Source organism: Astatotilapia calliptera, chromosome 7 (genome assembly GCF_964374335.1).
Source record: "Astatotilapia calliptera chromosome 7, fAstCal68.1, whole genome shotgun sequence".
In the NCBI taxonomy this organism is placed as follows: Eukaryota; Metazoa; Chordata; class Actinopteri; order Cichliformes; family Cichlidae; genus Astatotilapia; species Astatotilapia calliptera.
The window spans coordinates 26,962,167-26,982,405 of record NC_137428.1 but is presented as its reverse complement, the minus strand read 5'-3'; the positions used below and the strand labels follow the sequence as shown (position 1 = coordinate 26,982,405).

Sequence of the window (20,239 nt, the reverse complement as noted above, 5' to 3'; positions counted from 1 at the left end):
ATTACATCAGGGTTTGGAGTTCCTTAAACCACGGGAATAATGAATTCACTTCCACTGGTTACCTTAGATTTAAACATTTGATGAGGAACTGGAAGAAACAGAGCTTGAGAAAAGCCTGCAGGCTTGTTTGTATTACAGTAAGGTGTTATGAGTAAGGTAGTCACAGTGTGTTATGGTAATCAACACATTGCTTTATGCATAATTCAGGCAAAGAGAGATGGCTCTCAGGAGTTTGTTACATTTAAGAAACCTCCCTTTATGCTCTCCTTCTCCCATCATACCTCATTTGAAGGAGGACAGATATGTCCAAATGAAAGGCTTTATGATATGAACAAAAAAGGAAAGCCTCTGTGTCGCTAACACAGTAGCTGCTGAATAATAAAGTTGGAAAAAGTGTTATTAGACAAATTATGATATTGTCTGTCATTAAACTTTTAACATCTTTTAACATCTACCACGTCTCCGGAGGTATGTTATGGTGTAGGACTGAATAATTATTTGGCCAAACTTCAAGCAATGGGCTTTGTTCAATAAGAAAAAGCTTGTGCTTCTAAAGCTTGTGGCTAAAACACTTCCTAACATGAAGCCTGAATCGGTCATCGTGGTCTGGCGGATGTTAAAAAGTTAATCTGAGACATGACTAAACACAGAAGACGAGCATAAAATGTTTGCTAGTCTTATTGGGCATGAAATCCATTATTTTAAAAGGTCTCATATTTTTTTAAAGAGGCATCTGTGTACAAAAAATGCACATAGTATAATATTTGTATATAAAGTTAAGGATAGACAGACTCACAGATGATGCGCAGAGATACATTAGACATTTCCCCAGTTATGAAAAGCATGTGCAAGAGTGATTCCAGGCACAGGAAAATGTTCGGAAGAAAATAATGCCGAAACGTTTTGCCAAGCAGTGAACTGAAGCATTGAAGCACGTCTTCACACAGACTACCTGCTTAAAAAAGGTTTTTCCTTAATTTTTACAGACTTGCCCCCCTAAAGAAAGGAAACCTTTATATGTAGCTTGATTTCTCAAAGAAGAAAACTCATTACATGGTTTTCACAAGAGAGAGGAGCACTTCACTTGGATCAATCAGTGAGTGAACTTTAAACTTGGACTTGAATTACTACTAGTTTTCAATCATCCCACGTTTTTGGTTTGATCAGCTTGAGAAACGAAACCCTGCATTTTTCTGAGCACACACACACACACACACACGCACGCACACACAAAAGCTGAGATATTTTTCAGTCTTACATTTTTTTTCTGGACTGAATTATTATGGCAGGAAGGCTCCAAAGCTCGTGGAGCTAAATTTGTCTGTGTGTCTGTATTTGTTTGCCTGTCAGCCAAGCAACATGAAAGCTTGTGAGGGGAGCAGCAGAGCTGTAACAGGAAGCAATATCACTTCAGGAGCAGAATTATTATTGGGAGGTGACTTTTCACGAGAGAAGAAGCGAGGATGATGCACAGCTCCAAGTCATCTGAAGTTAGTTTCATGATGGTGACCTGCTCCACAAGCCAAAGAAAGCACTTCTGTGGTTGTGTATAAGTGATGGCTGTCACATTTGTGTATTTCTTATGACTTTAGTCTGCATGTGGTCATCAACTTACAACACAATATGTTCCCTGAAATTAAACGGTTATATTCACAAAAAGTATAAATCATAAGTGGTGTTTTTTCACACTGATTTCGGCGTAAATTCAACATTTCATTGTAATATTTCAGAATCAAGATGAACCATCGAAAGACTTTTACAAGTGTAATTTGTTGCATATTGCTTTAAAAGTGATGATCTTACCTGGACATCCTCAGTACCACAGTATCACAGCTCTACTTTCTTTTACTGGTGTGCAATTTGGCTGATATGGCCATATGATCATTTGTGACAGGGGTCATGTGGGTCAAGTGGGGTCATGAGTAGTATCCTGACATCCTGGCAGTCTAATCACCTGTTTATTTATTTAACAGCCAAACTCTGATCGACACCGACTAAAGCAGAGAGCGAGAAAGTGAAAGTAGCAGGAGGGGTTGATTAAGGTTCAGAGCTCCGTGGCTGGTGTTGGCGTGCATATCTCATATCCAACTGTTTGTCCAGCTTGTTATTCATTTTATAGATTGCAAAAATACAGATCCAAAAGTTCATAAAGATGTGAAAAAGAAATTTGGGAGGAAATAAAAAAAAAATTAAGCATCGTGTGCATAAAATGATGCCCGATTCATCTACCTGTAAATTATTTTCATCTGAATTAACGTTTCACCCAAATAACAGAAAAAAACTATATTAATTAAACTGCAAAACTATATGTGAGAGGGTTAAAATAATACTTTTTTGTTTTTAATATCAGTCATGAGCTCAGTTATTGTGAATTTTGCCCTTACTACATTCAAAAAGGAATACAGCCTTTCAGCTGGACTGTAAGGGAAGTGCAGGAGCAAAGCTTGCTGCTGCCCTCTTTTGGAAAGTTCTGGTGCTACTTTTAGATTAAACTTCGCTTGTATTTACAAGCCTTTGCCACACAGTGGAGACGCATGATGGACTATTATTTCAGTATTTAAACACCTCTTTCAACCACTCACATAAGTATGTCCACTTTGGTTTTTGGTTATCTTACTGCAAAGTCTTCCTACATAAATTTCTGCACTTTATTATTTTAATGATCAGTTCTTAAAACTAAAGTTTACCCATTTGTTTCCTGTTTATAATAATAATAATAATTATTGCATTGGTTATAGATCTTGTGTAATGACTACAGCTGAACAGGTCGTCCACTGATGTCGGAGGTTCGATGCCCAGCTCTGAACCTGGCCTGAATACATCCACCAGCAAACAGTGCGTATGGCGGATGAGGCTCTGGATGAATGTGTGTACAAATAGGCAAATGGGGCCTAAAAAAGCAGGGCGTGTACAGTTACATTCATCACAGGACTGATGTCATCTTTCTGATGATATGGTATTTAGCCAATCACAAGAGTGCTTGGTGTTTATAAAATCTATTTTTTTCCTCCTTTCTTTAAGGAGGAATCTTGAGTGTTGATTTACTAGTTTGCACAAGACACAAAATGTAAAAGTTATAAACAAATGTGTTTTCATTTTATCGCATGCAGGACTGAAGAATTCTGAAAGTCTAAGAATGAGATGCAAATAAAGATATTTGCTATGCTGTGAGACGCACGCGTTATTTTCATCAGACTTCAATTTGAATATGATAATACAGGCTGGAATCACATGCTTTACCTGCATTTTAATATCAGCAGCACCACTATTTCTCTGAGACTTTGCATAGACAAAATTCACAAGACCAGAGTAAATGGAGTCCCTGGTCTTTCTTCCTCTGTGGGAATTTGAGGGTATAAGCATGAAAAGGAGCTTCCATAGTAAAGAACGCATACACAATTAGTTTAGAGGTTAAAATTTTAAGTACACTGAAACATTTTTCTGTCTTGTTCCTCAGTGCACCAATTACAGAAAGCACTGATCGTTTGGCTAATTTTCTCATCCTCTACCAAATTTGTGTATAAGTGCTTCCACCAGCAGCTTTTCCTTCTCTGAGTGACTTTTTGAATATTTCATCTCCAGCGTGGAGAAGGAGGGTTGAGTTACAGCAGGATGAGTGACTGCAGGGCAGGAGGGTTGCAGAGATCCACAGGTGGAGCCTCGCACACATACGTGCTAGCGGTAAAAGGCTGGTGGGGCTAATTAGATATTCAATAGCACAGACACATGAGAGCACACACATTATTGTGATGAGAGGTGGAAACTGAACAGCACAGTAGCTACGTTTTGAGGATATGCTGGTTAAGGAGTATTAGTTACTCAGAAAGTTACTCTAATCAATGTCTTTATATCACTAATAAAAAATTATTGTAATGCCTTGCGAGCATCTTTGTGCTCACTGCTTTATGGTTTTACACCGCAGCTCTTTTACTCACTACTTTCAACCACAACAAGCCATTGCTACCCAGCAGACAGGTTATCAGCCCACGGAATGACTGTTATCATCTGTTAGCGTCATTCAGTAGGTGATCATGCAGGGCAGCTCTTGTAGCCGTGAGAATATGTAGGCTTACTTGTAAAATTTCATGCTTGGAGGCTTTTGGGGCTTTCTATATGGTGGAAGTCTGTTTTTACCCAAACCCTGGCTTTCCCTAGTTACAACCAAGTAGTTTTGGTGTTTACGCCTGACCAAACAGCAAAAAACCCAAAACCTAAAACAAAAGACATATGAAACTCAAGTCTCTTCAGTGAACATCACTGATTCTCTTAATGCAAAATTTTATTGTGCTTATAAAGCGGAAACACTGGGCCTGAACGTCGTTTCAGTAACACAGGACTAACACACCTAAATGAGGTGACATGAACTTAGTTTGTGGAACAGGCCAGATAGTGTTGATATGTCTGGGAATGACAATAACTGACTGCAATCAGTGAGGTGATACAAACAAATGCAAAGTCATCGGCAAAAGAATGACCACAGTGGATCATTTAGCTGCCAGTGAGACTCGTATTACTCCCAAAAAGACCAAAATAGAAGTCCACCACTTAGCCACAAAATGAAAATCATTTCTGCTGAATATTGTGCGTGTCCCTCTCAAACTATACAGATCAGAGCCACAGAAAGGTCTCGGTCAACTTCTTCCCTATGCTAAACCAACAAACGATGAAATCCACAAGACTGCTGAAGGTGTCTAGTGGTATCAGACAAGTGGAATTAGCTGTAGATCCTGTGACTTTAAAGGTGAGGCCTCCATGATTTTATACTACTTTTTTCCAAACACATCTCGTAAATGCTTGTTCAGATTGAGGTCTTGGGAATTTTGAGGCAATTTCAACTCTTTACTATGTTCTGCAAACCATTTATGAACATTCAAGGACTTCTGTTGTTTCAGTTATGAGCACAAGTCACTGTAACGGCCACATGAATGCCAGGTTTCCTAGCAGCACCTGTCAACCTGGCTTCTTCCTGTACTGCATCACATTGTCACCTCTTCTCTCAATAAATGACACACATGCGTTTGTTGTCAGTCGCATGAATTAAAACAAAATGTAATTCCTCAGACCAACTCATACTATTTCATTGATCGGTGGTAAGTTGAGCACACATGCCAATTATAGGCGCTTAGGAAAGAGGTTAGCATAAGAACTTTTGGTATGTTGCAATGCGTTCTGCTTTCTTTCTATTATATCCTTTTAGTAGTACCTGCCATTCTGGAGATGATCTGACCAAGAGTCTTGCAGTTTCAGCCATCAACAACTATGCTGCCCGTTTTTCCTGCTTCAATGCAGCAATTTTAAGAACTGCCTGCATGTTGCTAGTAATGTTTACAGGTGTCATTTTCCTGAGATAAACAGTGCTACTCACTCTGCCTGATAGTGGTTTTAAATGTGTGCCTGATGCTGTGAAACCCGATGACTCCATGAGTGTCTGCAGAAATCTATAGAACATATTATCGGGTTTATGAGGAGATCTAAAGCTCCTATCCCTACCATCACCTCCCAAAAATGTAGCACCTGGTTTTTTCATTATGTCTTGCGTTTAGTTTACCTGTTCACTTTTCATCGGAGTTTAAACGCAAATAACAATGACAAAGACATAAAGTGAGCAGGCATGAGTGGGAAGAGCACCCTACCTTTCTCAAGACCTTCAGGTGCATTAAACACACCTCTACTTGAGAGTTAGATCCTCCCACTCCCGCTCACCTGCATATAAGCACACCTGTAGCATCAGCAGCAAACAGAGCCTACTACATTCTTCTGGATCGTAGACTGACTCTACCTGAACAAAGTCCTGGTAAGGAGAATATATATCTTGTTGGTTTTATTCTTTTATTCTTTATTTTTAGGAATCAGACTTAAATGAAACAGGTAAATATTAATTAGTGGTTTTGCTTGCTTGTTTAATACATTTAATTAGTAATAAGGTTGTTATCATGGAATAATTATAATAATGCACTGACATGAATCCAAATAAAACTTCTAAACTTCTTGCTCAGTTTCATTCAAATGGTCAGCACACATATTAGTCAGTTGATAGCGTGATGATGATCCCACATTATAAAATGCCCATTTCCTGCTGTACAGCGTGTCCCGTTGTGTTGCTGGAATTCACTCTGAATATTTTCTAGATCATTTTCCCAAGCTCTATCTCTCATCTGAACAAGGACTGTCTGTCTCCTGCTGGGTCCTTTGTAGTGTTGTGGGAACGGTGTTGTGAGGATCAAGTGACAGAGAGACAGAGAGGTTCCCTTGACCGCTAATCTGCTACTGAAACTTTGCGAGCGTACACACACACACACACACACACACACACACACACACACACACACACACACACACACACACACACACAAAGCCACCCTGTCCTTCACTACGTTTGACATCCAAAAAACAGTTAACCTTTTGTAAAGTCAAGGAAATACCATGAACACCTGTTGCGTTGTTGCGTTGGTACTAATATTACTGACAGTAACATCATTGATCATTAAAAACCGATTACAAAGACGTGCCATTTGAAGGCGCATAGACACCTGTATCCTTCTCTGTTTGCTTCTGTTCTTTTAGAAATCCTCTATCAGTCTCTTCTTGAATATAAAACACATCTTATTATCAGACGTAAAAGAATATGTGAGAGTCCCACAGTCTCAGTGAGAGGCTCTTCTTCAGCCCATAGCCGAGCTGTGGTCATTTGCATTTAGATTTTATGCTGACTTGAGTTGAATTATGTCTGCACAGAGCTGAGACTGACAGACTGAAGAGTCTCCGGCCACGAAGTCAGTCATCTCTTGATGCAGATCCTTAGGATGAACAGCCACGAGGCAGCCGTGCATACGCTCATTGAAAGACTCCTTTCATCATTTTCAGTGGGCGATCAGTGGTCTTGAATATAAGACCCTACTTGTATTTCCATCAAAGTCTGCTGAAATGCTAGAATAAAGCACATTTGCTCAAGGATCACAAAAGAGCTTTTCTACAACCGGATCTCATGCAACACTACATTTAAATGACTGCCAAAGGTCAAACAGACTGGCTTTTGAAGTTATGATGTGTGTAATTTAAACATTCATCTGCTCTCTTCGAAGATATGAACCTGTAAGAGACTAAACCTCTGTGATTGTGCTCTGGTTCTGTTTCTCAAGTTTATGCATTTCCTCCGTCTTGTCTTCGTAGTTAAAAATAAACGTATAAGTACCCCAAGGGTAAGTCATGCTACATAGCCAAACTTAGCTAATATGTAATAACAGAAATTAACCATTTAATGTAAGATGAGAGCAGGTTTCAGCATTAAAGACAACTAAAAGTAATGGCTAGCAATGGAAATACACAACCAAAATAAATGTACATATGCTTTAAATACAAACAACTGGCTGAGATTAGTAGCTAACATTATAGCTAACTGTCAGCTAATAGCACAGAACTACTAAAATCAAGTTTAAGCTGCTCACTTGTTAACTTATAGGATGGATAAATAAATAAATAAAACACATTTAAAAGTTGTCATTAAAGTTATTCTAGTCAGTCTTGAGGAAAAAAATATCTATTTACCAACTGGTTGGCGAGTGTTTGCTGGAAGTCGCTGGCTGTCGGTATGAAATCAGCTGCAAAGAGGAGGCTACCTTTTTAATGTTTAATGCAGATTGCCACAGTTGCCTGTAGTTTGCTTGGAAGGTGCCAGTTGTCTGCAAATAGTCACAAAATACTTGCCGAGCAGTAGTAGAAGTTTTAAAAGTTTGAGGCAAACCTTAAACGAAGAATGTTCATCTTTAAAGTAAAATTTGTACTTCGTTGCCCCAACCAACACGTTTCAAAAGGTGCAGCTTTTACTCTGAAGGCGCTCAGAGAGTAGTTAGTGAATCTTTGCACTCAAGAGCACATGCTCCACGGAAACTACCAACCAACAAAATCAAGCTTTTTGCCAAATGGTCGGGTATCTGGCAAGATCTGTCGCTGGCTGACGGGGCAACCATCAGGTTGGGGAATACACATTTTGCCCTTGCGACCAATGGTGTCCAGGGCTGTGTAATTGGCGTCTTGTTCAACTGACCTGACATTTGTCACATTTACAAAAAATGCTAGACAAGTTAACGCCATGCGGTTAGTGGTCACATGACTGCAAAACTTTGATATTGTAAGGTAAAAGCTGTCCAGATCCAGTTTAAATTGAGTTGATAAAGGGGCCGTGAGGCATATCAGAAAGGTTGGGAACCACTGGCTTGAAACACAACATTGTTTAACCCCCGAACCTTTTTGCTTTGTTCTTTACGCCTTCACAGCCGCCAATCATGGCCTCCAGTATTTCAATGAAAAGCTACTCTATTGGCCGTCAGCCCTCCTTTTCCAGCCGTTCGCTGATGGACACCGGCCGTGCTCGCTCTCGGGCTTCTGTGTCTTTCGCTGTAGCGAGCCCGCTCACCCGTTCAGCTTCCATCAGCCAGGATCTCAACGGGCCAGCAAGCCTTCAAATTAACGGACTGCATGGCAACAGCACCAATGAGAAGGAAGCTATGCAGAGTCTCAACAACCGTCTGGCCAACTACCTGGACAAGGTCTGACAATAACACAGCACTCCACTGTTACGTTATCAGCCCAGGAAATAACACAAGCAGTAAGCTGAAAGACTTTGATCATTAACCTGTGTCCTCCCTTCTCTGTGGCTCTTTGTATCCTCCAGGTGCGTTCACTGGAGCGCTCCAACGCTGATCTGGAAATGAAAATTAAGCAGCTGATGCTCGAACGCATTCCCAAAGGTCATGACCTCGATTCCATGATGGCCCAAGCTCATGCTGTTGAGCAAGAGGTAGGCATCGAGTGGCAGGCAGGCAGGGGAAAATGTCAGGTCAGCATAAGATCTGAGTTTAGAAGGGGCAAACAAGGCTCAAGGTTATAATGACTGATCACTTTACATAGACAAAACATTCATGCAAATATCAGATCTATTTTAGCAGGAAGTGCACTAGGAGAGTCATCACAGGCAGAATCAGCTCATACTTCTAGTTAACAAGTAGTAAAAGAAGCCAGGCCAGAGTTAATGATTGTTTTGTGCTTTTTAAAACAGAATTAGTCACAGTTCAATGAAGCTCGAACAAATCCAACTCTTAATGTATCATTTAGAAACCTTGTTGCTATTAGTGTAACACACAAAGGTAACATGAACATACACTAAAGTTAAATTATATTATATAAGCTTTAGTCCAGGATTTAATGCTATTATTGACCTATGTTAATATTTATCAGGTGAGGAAGAAGACCTTGGAAAATGCTCGTCTCATGCTAGAGATCGATAATGCTAAACTGGCTGCCGATGACTTCAGAATCAAGTGAGTGATTAATGATTGCACCATGGTGATATAAAGCTGTTTTCGCAGAATGATACAAAGAGATGTTTCTGTTAATAATGTCATTGACGCCTCTGTCATGTTTTGGTCAAACATTTGCTCAATCAACAAAAAAATGTTTGCACATTAACACAGCGTTCTTTGGAAAAAGTTATTTAAGTACTGATTATTAAATTAAAAGATTACTGTAGGAACACTAAAAAGCATAAAAAGGATAGTATGTCAGCTAACATACAGTTTTCATTACATACAGCCAAATATTTATCAGTATATATCAGTAAATGTATATTTAATACAAAGTTTTTCTTATTATTAGAAAATGTTTGTGTTCTTTGAGTTTTTATTGCTGTATTAATTAATTTCAGGCTACTTTTGTAAGACTTCCTGACTGCATAGGCATTTCTTACTACTTTGACTAATAAATATTATGCAAAGGGTAGTCAGAAGCAGAAGTACAGCAACACAAATGCAAATGTTTAACTTTAATTATGAAAAAACAAAACATTAAAGTACTTTTTCCTGCAAACATGTCATATCCAATCATATCCATAGGCAGTTTCTACCGCAGTAAAAACAAGGGGGGGGGGGGGAAGCAGTTTATCTGTGGAGGTAATGAATAAAAGTTTACTGTAATATACGATGCTGCTCGTCTTTCCAAACTACTAGATGGGAGACTGAAATGGTGATGTGTCAGTCTGTGGAGCGAGACTGTATTGCCCTGAAAAAGGCCAAGACCGATCACGAGCAGATCATCGCCTCTTTGAGGGGAGATTTGGACAGCCTGAAAGAGGAACTTTACTTCCTCAAGAAAAACCATGAAGAGGTTAGTGTGTTTGCCACCATCCCCATGTTCTCGTTTTCTCTTCTCACTACTTGACATTTGTGTAGTCTCATTTTCATTTTGGCCCTCTCCCTTCCCCAGCCTGCCCTCACAAACACTTGCTTGAAACACGCTTGACCCACTTTGGTGGACTCAGTGGGCTTTTTTAGCGCCAACATAGACAGAAAACGATGTGTGGTTGAGGAGAGCGCAGCGATAGGTGGTCCTCTGGTTACTGTGGACAAAAGCAGCAGGTAGATCTGGTTGCTCACACCTGCTCTCTCTGTCCAGTCAGCTGATCCGAGGTGTTCTCCAAGGCAAAGATAAACTTACCCCCTCACACCAAAGGAGGAACTGATCTCCCTTTTACTGAAACAAGACTGTGTAGATCCTATTTAGTGCCACTTAGAGGCCACTAGAATAATGTGATGCAAAGAAAGAAGCAATATGTCCGAGACTGGAGGTTTTTAAAACCTCATTTTCACAATGAAACAATGAACTGCTGCAAATATTCAGCATGAATTTAACCAAATAAGAGTAGATTATTAGAACAGATCACATATTCTTAATTTTTATGTATTTTACCCATGTGGTGCTTGCTTTGTGAATGTGAATCTCTGGAATCTATGCCTTTTTGTTGAATATATGGCAACTCATTTAGATAAGCAGTGTCTCTTTGGGGAGCATTGGGACATTAGATAGACCCTAAGCAAGAATTCAGTGACTAAGCATGAAATATATAAACTATAATTCAAGTTTGTTGCCCAATAAAGTTTAGAAAAATGTGTATAAACATATATCAAGAGCTTTAGTAATACACTACTTTAGAATAAAACAGACTAGTGACAGAGAACAATGTAACAAAGAAGAGAGAGTGAAAGAAATCCACCAAGCATGCTTGAGCAGGATTATTTGTGTGCAAGTTGAAAGGCCAGGGGTAAGCTGAGCTCCTTCCCATTCAGTATTTATGAGAAACATCTAAATAATTAAAGTGCCATCACATCCTCTCTGTCACTCTGCGGTGTAGGGTTCAGCGATCTCTTCCACGCCTTCTTCATATGCTGACTGTGGAAACCAGTGTTGGTTACATTTAATTAGAAGTGACATTTAATACACAGTGCAACTAAAATAATTTGGTTTAAAAATGACAATGTGAGCAATGTAATAAAAACAATCTCCTGTGTGCCTACAGGAACTCGAGCAGATGAAGTCTCGTATTGCCAGAGATGAGGTGAACGTGGAGGTGGACTCTGCCACCGGGCCCGAGCTGGGCACCATTCTGTCCGAGCTGCGTTCCCAATATGAGGGCATTGTGAAGAGGAACAAGGAACAGGCGGAGCAGTGGTATCGCAAGAAGGTGTGGGGAGTAATATCTAGTGTGAATCACTGTAATAATGTTGAATGGTCCTCGCAAAGTTACACAAAAGGTCACAGAAAACACTTCTTTGCCAGCTGGAGACGATGCAGAATGAGGTGAAGGAGAGCAACGAGGCTCTGAGGGGAGCTCAGGGAGAGCTGACCGAGAGGCAGCGCTTCCTGCAGACCCTGGAGGTGGAGCTGGAGAGTCTGCACAAACAGGTGAGCTGGGATGCAACAGCAAGATGAAACAGCGCACGGACATACTGTAAATTCCTTTAGCTTCCACTCATCACCAACTGGTCATGTTAGATGGTTTTTCCTTCCGACTGTCTTGTGCTTGCTCATAGGGGTTGTCTAATTGTTGGAATTTTCCCAGTTAGTGTATTTACCTTTAAATACAAAGCACCTTACTGTCATTTGACTGTATGTAAAATCGAATTGAAAAAGTCACTGTGTAGACAGAGAATGTCTACACAGTGACTACAGCAAGAAAAGTCGCCCATCCCTAGGAAAGGTTGTGGTGTAGGTGAGGGTGTGGTCTTACTTCACTGCTGTTTTTCCTTTCTGCAGGCAGAAGAGTGACGTGTCTGTGTTTCAGTTAAAAAAAACCATTTTGAGTTGTGCAAACATAGCCTAATACCCGCAAGAGCAGTGCAAACACACCTCAGGCGTGATTCTAAATTTATGGTTACGAGTATTAACTTTTCAAAAAGCCGCACTGAAATATGGTGTTGTATTAAAGAAAGAGATTTGTCCAACAGCAACAGAAAATCCTTACAGATGTCCAGATAAGTTTCGTGTACATTCTTTGTACATTTCCAGACCACTGCATCTTATATTCTGGGAAAAAATCATTTTGTTTTTCTTTCGTTTAATCCTGTGTTGACAGTAAACATGTTTTACCGTGCAGGGACATATCACATTCAGTTGCAAAATAGTATGGGGTGAGGTTCAGTGGCGAGGTGGGTTAATTGTGTCTGAGCAGCAAATGTTTGCTTTAGGTGCCAAGGACTTGTCCATTCACAGGAGTTTGTTGATATGGGCTTGGGAAGCAATTTCAGAATCAGGCGACCTACTATGTCATCATATTACTGATCGCTGGTTACAACACAACACAGCAGAGTCACTGTTATGAGGAGAATCATAGGGTTATCATGTCCGGTGGACATGCCGGTGTTTTTTAACTTGATACTGATATCACGACTATGAGGAATATTCACGGCAATTCCGGATATAGATTGCTTTGTTTTGTTCCCTTTTGCTCCTCAGATAGCAGCTCTGGAGGGAAACCTCGGTGAGACGGGTCAAAAGTATTCTGCTGAGATGGAGCGGCTGCAGGTCACCCTGAACCAGCTGGAGGAGGACCTCTCTCAGCTCAGGCTGGACATGCAGCGCACCAAGACCGACTACGAGCAGCTTCTTCGCATCAAGCAAAACCTGGAGATGGAGATCGCCACCTACAGACGCCTGCTGGAGGGAGAGGACTCGTAAGTATAGCAATACTAATAAAGATGTAGCGCATGTCTCAAAGGGAAATTATAATTAAGTATGCTTTACCCAGCCCTTTAAAATAAATCTGTATGTTAGCTTTGGCCAGCAGGTAACACAGAAACTTTAGTGAAGAAGTTAGAGAAGGACAATAACACACCTGATATACTCAGAGATTATGGTGCATCCTTGTAGTTTGATGTTCAGTCAGAATGGGGATAATTTGGCTACACTGTTGCCTTGATCACAATACCTGTATGATCATCTTACATCAAGCGTTTCTTAGCCTGCCGCCTGGCATTGTTGGGTGTAGCCGTTCTCAGATGTCAGCTTTGGTGAGAACACTGTTACTGTGGCAATGTTCTCAACAGACAGGAAAACTGACGAGAGTGTAAACTGTACTGCGTTGTTTATAAAACCTAATCACAAAAAAATATAATGATAAGCAAGTTGTAAGAAACTGAAGCTTGCTGTCAGTGTCCGGGCGTGTTTCATGCTAAGAGTCCTTTTAGGGCAGTGTTTTTCTGATTGGCTGCCCCTAACAAACCGAAGGTTTGAACAACAAATGGGTGGGGCTTTTGCACTCACAGCCAGATCTGTGTGCCTGAGGTGACTATATTAAGGATATCTGCTCTCACTGACATCAAAAAGAGCTAAAAACTGAAATAAAGCTGCATGAAACCAGCTATTATAAAATATATATAAGTTCCCTTTAAATGATTGCTTTGATTGTGTTAGTCTTGCTTTAATTGAAAGGTAATTCTAACAGGTTTTCTTTCTGCCCTTCAGAGTCAAAGAAGTCCCTCCTCCACCAAAAAGTGAGTGAGTTATTGAAAACTTTATGGAAGGAAAGAATGACCAAAAGTGAAGTTATGAGAAAGATAAGTCAAGCAAAAAAGGGAATGTGGATCTGAGCCAGCATTGTAGTAGACAGACAGACAGACAGACAGACAGACAGACAGAAGGGTATATCTATCTTTTACCACACCCAGGAGGCCCACAAATAATTATAGTTATGTAAATATCCAAACAATGCACAAACCACTTACAGCTCAGCTCCTATAGCAACTAATGTGGGTCTGAAAACATTTCCCCCGTGTTGTGTGTCCTAATCTCTCTGACTTGCACTGCTGGATTAAGAAACTGGAGTGTGATGTGATGTGAGATGAATAGGTAACACAACTTTTACAAACTCTGTGCTTTAGTAGCAGTCACATATCATCCTATATGTGAAACTACTGAGATTTTACATTTTTTTAATGTATTTATATGCGTAAAAAACTAGTTTAGTCAGCCTCACATTCTCTTCTCATGTCTTTTAAACACAGAGGAGCCCGAAGTCCGCACCAGAAAGATCGTGAAGGTGGTGACTCAGACCGTGGTCAACGGCAAGGTGGTGGACGAGTCCAGCGAAGTGGAGCAGATTGAGGAGTCGAAGAAATAGAACAAGCAAAGAGCCAGCTGAAATTTTAAAATAAACAAAATAAGTAGAAGTTAGAACTTTTTTCAAAAAAAAGGAGAAAAGGAAAAACAAGAAAAATTAAGAGTCCGCCCTATTACTCATGAATTGTGAAAATGAAGCTGAGAGCATTGTTGGAGGTACAGTAATGACTGACTATGAATGTCCTGTGTTTCCTATCATCTCACATGAAACGTGATTCAGACGTCACTACAAACAAGCTATGCTTTGCATGAGTTCATTGACTTTTAGATAGAAATGTGTGAAAACTGACTGATCACTGCTAAACTCTGTTTTACTAATAAAGGGTTTTGTAGTCAAATGATGTTTAATTCCTAGTGCGATAACATTCATTTTACTAAATGAACCTCTGTTCCTTTTACAACAATTTCATGTCTGCTGTTTACTGTTTGCATTCTGAATACAAAGACAGAATAAATCCACAATGTGTCCACCTTCTCTATTCTTACATCACCTTTGATAATGGCCTAGATTTTGGGATTTTTTGAGTCTGAATTGAGCAACTTAGAGTCAGCCTAAAGGCTTCATGAGGCTATTCTTCAGCACAGAAGTGCTTTGCCATGTTAAACGTCTGTGAAGGTTCTCATTCAACCAGGTCATCTTAGTCTAAGAAGATTGGAAAGAAAAGCGCCTGGACTTCTTTAAGTTGTTTGAAGACATTTCACCTCTCATCCGATAGCTTTTCTTTCCCAGCTCCTTAGGCCATGTTTAAAAGATTTTATTTAATTAAACAAGTTTACTGAAGTTAAGCATAAAGTGCAGCCAGGTTTAAAGGGACAATATATAAACAGTCATGAAAAGTACAACCTAGGGCGATCGTGGCTCAAGAGTTGGGAGTTCGCCTTGTAATTGGAATGTTGCCGGTTCGAGCCCCGGCTTGGACAGTCTCGGTCGTTGTGTCCTTGGGCGAGACACTTCACCCGTTGCCTACTGGTGGTGGTCAGGGGGCCCGGTGGCGCCAGTGTCCGGCAGCCTCGCCTCTGTCAGTGCGTCCCAGGGTGGCTGTGGCTACAATGTAGCTTGCCATCACCAGTGTGTGAATGTCAAATCAAATCACTTTTATTGTCACATCACATGTGCAGGTACATTGGTACAGCACATGTGAGTGAAATTCTTGTGTGCGAGCTTCACAAGCAACAGAGTTGTGCAAAATACAATAATGTAAACAAGCAAAATACAAGAATGGCTACATCTGAAACTAATAAATATATGTACAATATATAATAGTATATGCATTTCTGGATGTGTATACTAAATATTTTTCTACGCGCGTGTGTGTGTGTGTGTGTGTGTGTGTGTGTGTGTGTGTGTGTGTGTGTATACACATATTTTACAAATTAAATAGAGTAAACAATAAATAAAATATATAAAAATATACAGAGTTGAGACATGTGCAAAACAGTGGCATTACTGTACAGTATGGAGTGCATAATGTTGAAGTTCCAGTAGTGAAGCTGAGGTGTCTATGACGTGTTCAGCAGTCTGATGGCCTGATGGAAAAAGCTGTCTCTCAGTCTGCTGGTACGGGACCGGATGCTGCAGAACCTCCTTCCTGATGGAAGTAGTCTGAACAGTTTATGGCTGGGGTGACTGGAGTCCTTGATGATCCTCCCCGCTTTCCTCAGGCACCGCTTCCTGTAGATGTCTTGGAGGGAGGGAAGCTCACCTCCAATTATCCGTTCAGAGCACCGCACTACTCGCTGGAGAGCTTTGCAGTTGTAGGCGGTGCTGTTTCCATACCAGGTGGTGATGCATCCAGTGAGGATGCTCTCAATGGCACAGCGATAGAAGGTCCTGAGGATGCGGGGGCTCATGCCGAATCTTTTCAGTCTCCTGAGAAAGAAGAGGCGCTGCTGCGCCTTCTTCACTGTTTTGTTTGTGTGTACTGACCACGTAAGCTCCTCAGCCAGGTGTACACCAAGGAACCGGAAGCTGCTCACTCTCTCCACAGCAGCGCCGCTGATGGTGATAGGGGTGTGTACTTCTCTGCACCTCCGGAAGTCCACTATCAACTCCTTTGTCTTTGCGACGTTGAGGGTGAGATGGTTGTCTTGACACCAGTGGGTCAGGGCGCTGACCTCCTCCCTGTAAGCCGTCTCATCACCATTGGTGATAAGACCCACCACTGTAGTGTCGTCCGCAAACTTCACAATGATGTTGGAGTTGTTAGTGGCTGTGCAGTCGTAGGTGTGGATGATGTAAAGCGAACTGGATGTGTAAAGCGCTTTGGGGTCCTTAGGGACTAGTAAAGCACTATACAAATACAGGCCATTTACTTGTGGTACCAGACAAAAAGTATGGCGATACCAGAAGTAGTAGGAATCATCCAAAGTAACAGTGCACACGAGAAATGCGGAAGAGAGTGCAGGCGGGTGGAGATGAGTGTCAGGGGTTATTTGTGACAAATAGATGGCAGCAAGAGTGAAAGGGAAGGTTTACAAGATGTCAGTGAGACCTTCTGTGATTCATGGTTTGGATACGGTGGCACAAAACAACAATAATGTGGCATATAGTAGGGTGGGCCTTGATGACTGTTTCCCTCTTTTGTTACAGGATTGTGCCATACTGCTGCTGTCTTGTTGTGTCTTGTTGTTGTTATCTTACAAGCGTCTATGGACTGGCCATGACTGACTCCCGGTTTTATGGTCTTTTACTTGGAATTGTTTGATATCTTTTAATCTTGCTTTTATAAAAAACTGTATCTTAGGCTGTATTTGTTTTATTTATATCTCTTTTACTAATTTGTTTAACGTTTTATGCTTTGTTTTGTTGCTTTACTGGAGGTGCGGCCGATTGTTGAGGGGCTAGGCACGTGAGGTGGAATCCCCTTCCCAATGTATGAGATTGTACACATACAGATGGTAGATTGCACCATTTAGATTTCAGTGTGAGTGACAGTGAGGTTTGCAGTGGAACTACACGGGTGAGTAATTGGGGGCACCCTTGGGCACTGCTCTCTGTAGGGTTGCCTCCTCAAGTGGCCGGTCTCCACCATTTTGTTTAGGTATTTTTATTGAGCCGTGATTGTTCTAGGGTAGCATCGTGGCAGCAGCCTGGTCATTTTAATCATTGTTTGCTAAAAAGGCATTTTAATTAACTGTCTTGCAGTCTCAGCCCTGCTACCTTAAGAACTTTTCTGATTTTACAGTTCTATGCTTTTAGTAGTTTTTCTTAATACATTTTGATTTGTGGAATTGATCTGCCTCACCTCTTCTGAGCTTGGTAGCTAGTGTAACATTTACATTGGCTATAGAAATCTGTCCTGGGGTGTAACTCCCTCTCCAGGTGGCGTTGTCAGCATCTCATAGTCACCTTCACTGGTTATCCCTCCTTCACGCCACCACATGATTTTCGTTGGGAATGACCAGAACAGACAAGATTAGAGCATCATGGGTACATCAACTCACGGTGTGCTGCAGGGGGCTGGTGTGACAGAAGATGATGTGATGGATAGGGTGAGATGGAAGTAAATGATTTGCTGTGGCAACCCATAAAGGGAGCAGCAAAAAAAAAGAAGATGAAGAAGAAAATAATACTAATCATTTTTAGGGGTGTGCAGTTAAATTTTAACACAAATTTTGTATCGAACCACAATTTCTGTGACTCATTAAAAGTAAAGAATGATGATAGACAGACCTGGAGGGATGGTCTCACTAACTTGACATATATGAGCACAATGTATATGCTGTACAGTCTTTTTATTTATTTTTATTAATGTTTGGGTTAATGGTTAACCTAAAATCCATCCCCAGAACTATCTTAATATCTGAAAATGATGGGCTCAGTCAAAAGTCAAATTTTCTCTGCTGGTGTCGTCACAGTTGCTCCTTTTCAGGCAATGAAACCACGGCCTACAGCCCGAGCTATTCATAAACAGAAAACTATATTAAATTGGGCTCAAAATCCAATCAAAACACACTGATTAGAAAGCAGGATTTGTGAATAATGCTTTTGTTGTTTAATAATTGATTGTTGTTAATTTTCTGCAATAAATGTTTATTTAAAGAAGGCCAAAGTAAATTTCCAAACATGTTCCTCCATTAAAACATTGTTGGGAAAACAATTTCACTCTAAGAAAATGAAAAGAAAAAAATCAGAATGAAATGAGTATTAAATGGATTGTAACAGTTAGTTTAATTCAAAGGTTCAATGTCCAACAGGATCGCTGAGATAACGCAGAGAACAGGAAAGTACAAGGAGCCCACCTGGAGTAACTATCAAGGGGAATCCCGTTCAGATTACATCACTGTCTTTTGTTCTCAGTGTATTGTAAAAAGGATAATTACAGTCATGTTTCTGAACCAAAACCTGACTTTATTTATGCTTTATACATTTTTCTTGTCAATTACATTTTAGTTGCAAATACACTGAACAAAAATATAAACGCAACACTTTTGTTTTTGCTCCCATTCCCCATGGGATGGACGTAGAGACCTAAAATTCATTCCAGATACACAATATAACCATCCCTCCCAAACAGTGGTCACAAATCAGTCCAAATGTGTGGTAGTGGGCACATCTGCTATATTGAGATAATCCATCCCACCTCACAGGTGTGCCACATCAGGATGCTGATCTGACATCATGAGTAGTGCACAGGTGTACCTCAGACTGCCCACAACAAAAGGCCACCCTGGAATGTGCAGTTTTGTCTCACAGCAAAATGCCACAGATGCCACAAGCAATGAGGGAGCGTGCAATTGGCATGCTGACAGCAGGAATGTCAACCAGATCTGTCGCCCGTGCATTGAATGTTCATTTCTCAACCATAAGCCGTCTCCACAGGCGTTTCAGAGAATATGGCAGCACATCCAACCGGCCTCACAACCGCAGACCTCGTGTAACCACACCAGCCCAGGACCTCCACATCCAGCAGGTTCACCTCCAAGATCGTCTGAGACCAGCCACCCAGACAGCTGCTGGAACAATTGGTTTGCACAACCAAACAATTTCTGCACAAACTGTCAGAAACCGTCTCAGGGACGCTCAACTGCATGCCCGTCGTCCTCATCGGGGTCTTGACCTGACTCCAGCTCGTCGCCGTAACAGACTTGTGTGGGCAAATGCTCACATTCGATGGCGTCTGGCACGTTGGAGAGGTGTGCGCTTCACGGATGAATCATGGTTCACATTGTTCAGGGCAGATGGCAGCTGAGAATGTCCCAGTTCTTGCATGGCCAGCATACTCACCGGACATGTCACCCATTGAGCATGTTCGGGATGTGCTTGACCGGCGTATACGACAGCGTGTACCAGTTCCCACGAATATCCAACAACCTCGCACAGCCATTGAAGTGGAGTGGACCAACATTCCACAGGCCACAATTGACAATCTGATAGACTCCATGCGACGATGTGTTGCACTGCATGAGGCAAATGGTGGTCACACCAGATACTGACCGGTTCTGGGTCCCCAGACCCCCAATAGCGCAAAAAACTGCACATTCCAGGGTGGCCTTTTGTTGTGGGCAGTCTGAGGTACACCTGTGCACTACTCATGATGTCAGATCAGCATCCTGATGTGGCACACCTGTGAGGTGGGATGGATTATCTCAATATGGCAGATGTGCCCACTACCACACATTTGGACTGATTTGTGACCACTGTTTGGGAGGGATGGTTATATTGTGTATCTGGAATGAATTTTAGGTCTCTACGTCCATCCCATGGGGAATGGGAGCAAAAACAAAAGTGTTGCGTTTATATTTTTGTTCAGTGTAGTTACTCAGTCATTTTGTACTCCACTGATAAAAACTG

At 41.2% G+C, this 20,239-nt stretch overlaps 1 protein-coding gene across 1 annotated transcript; it reads left to right on the top strand.

Annotated features, from left to right (window-relative positions):
* The first annotated feature begins 5,702 nt into the window (after positions 1-5,702).
* LOC113027320 (keratin, type I cytoskeletal 18) lies at positions 5,703-14,920 on the top strand. Its single transcript, XM_026176935.2, has 10 exons — positions 5,703-5,794; positions 8,274-8,546; positions 8,672-8,797; positions 9,235-9,317; positions 10,002-10,158; positions 11,348-11,512; positions 11,608-11,733; positions 12,784-13,001; positions 13,792-13,820; positions 14,331-14,920. Exons 2-10 carry the CDS (start codon positions 8,283-8,285, stop codon positions 14,444-14,446), a joined length of 1,284 nt encoding a protein of 427 aa, XP_026032720.1. The 5' UTR covers positions 5,703-5,794; positions 8,274-8,282; the 3' UTR covers positions 14,447-14,920.
* Positions 14,921-20,239: the final 5,319 nt, after the last annotated feature.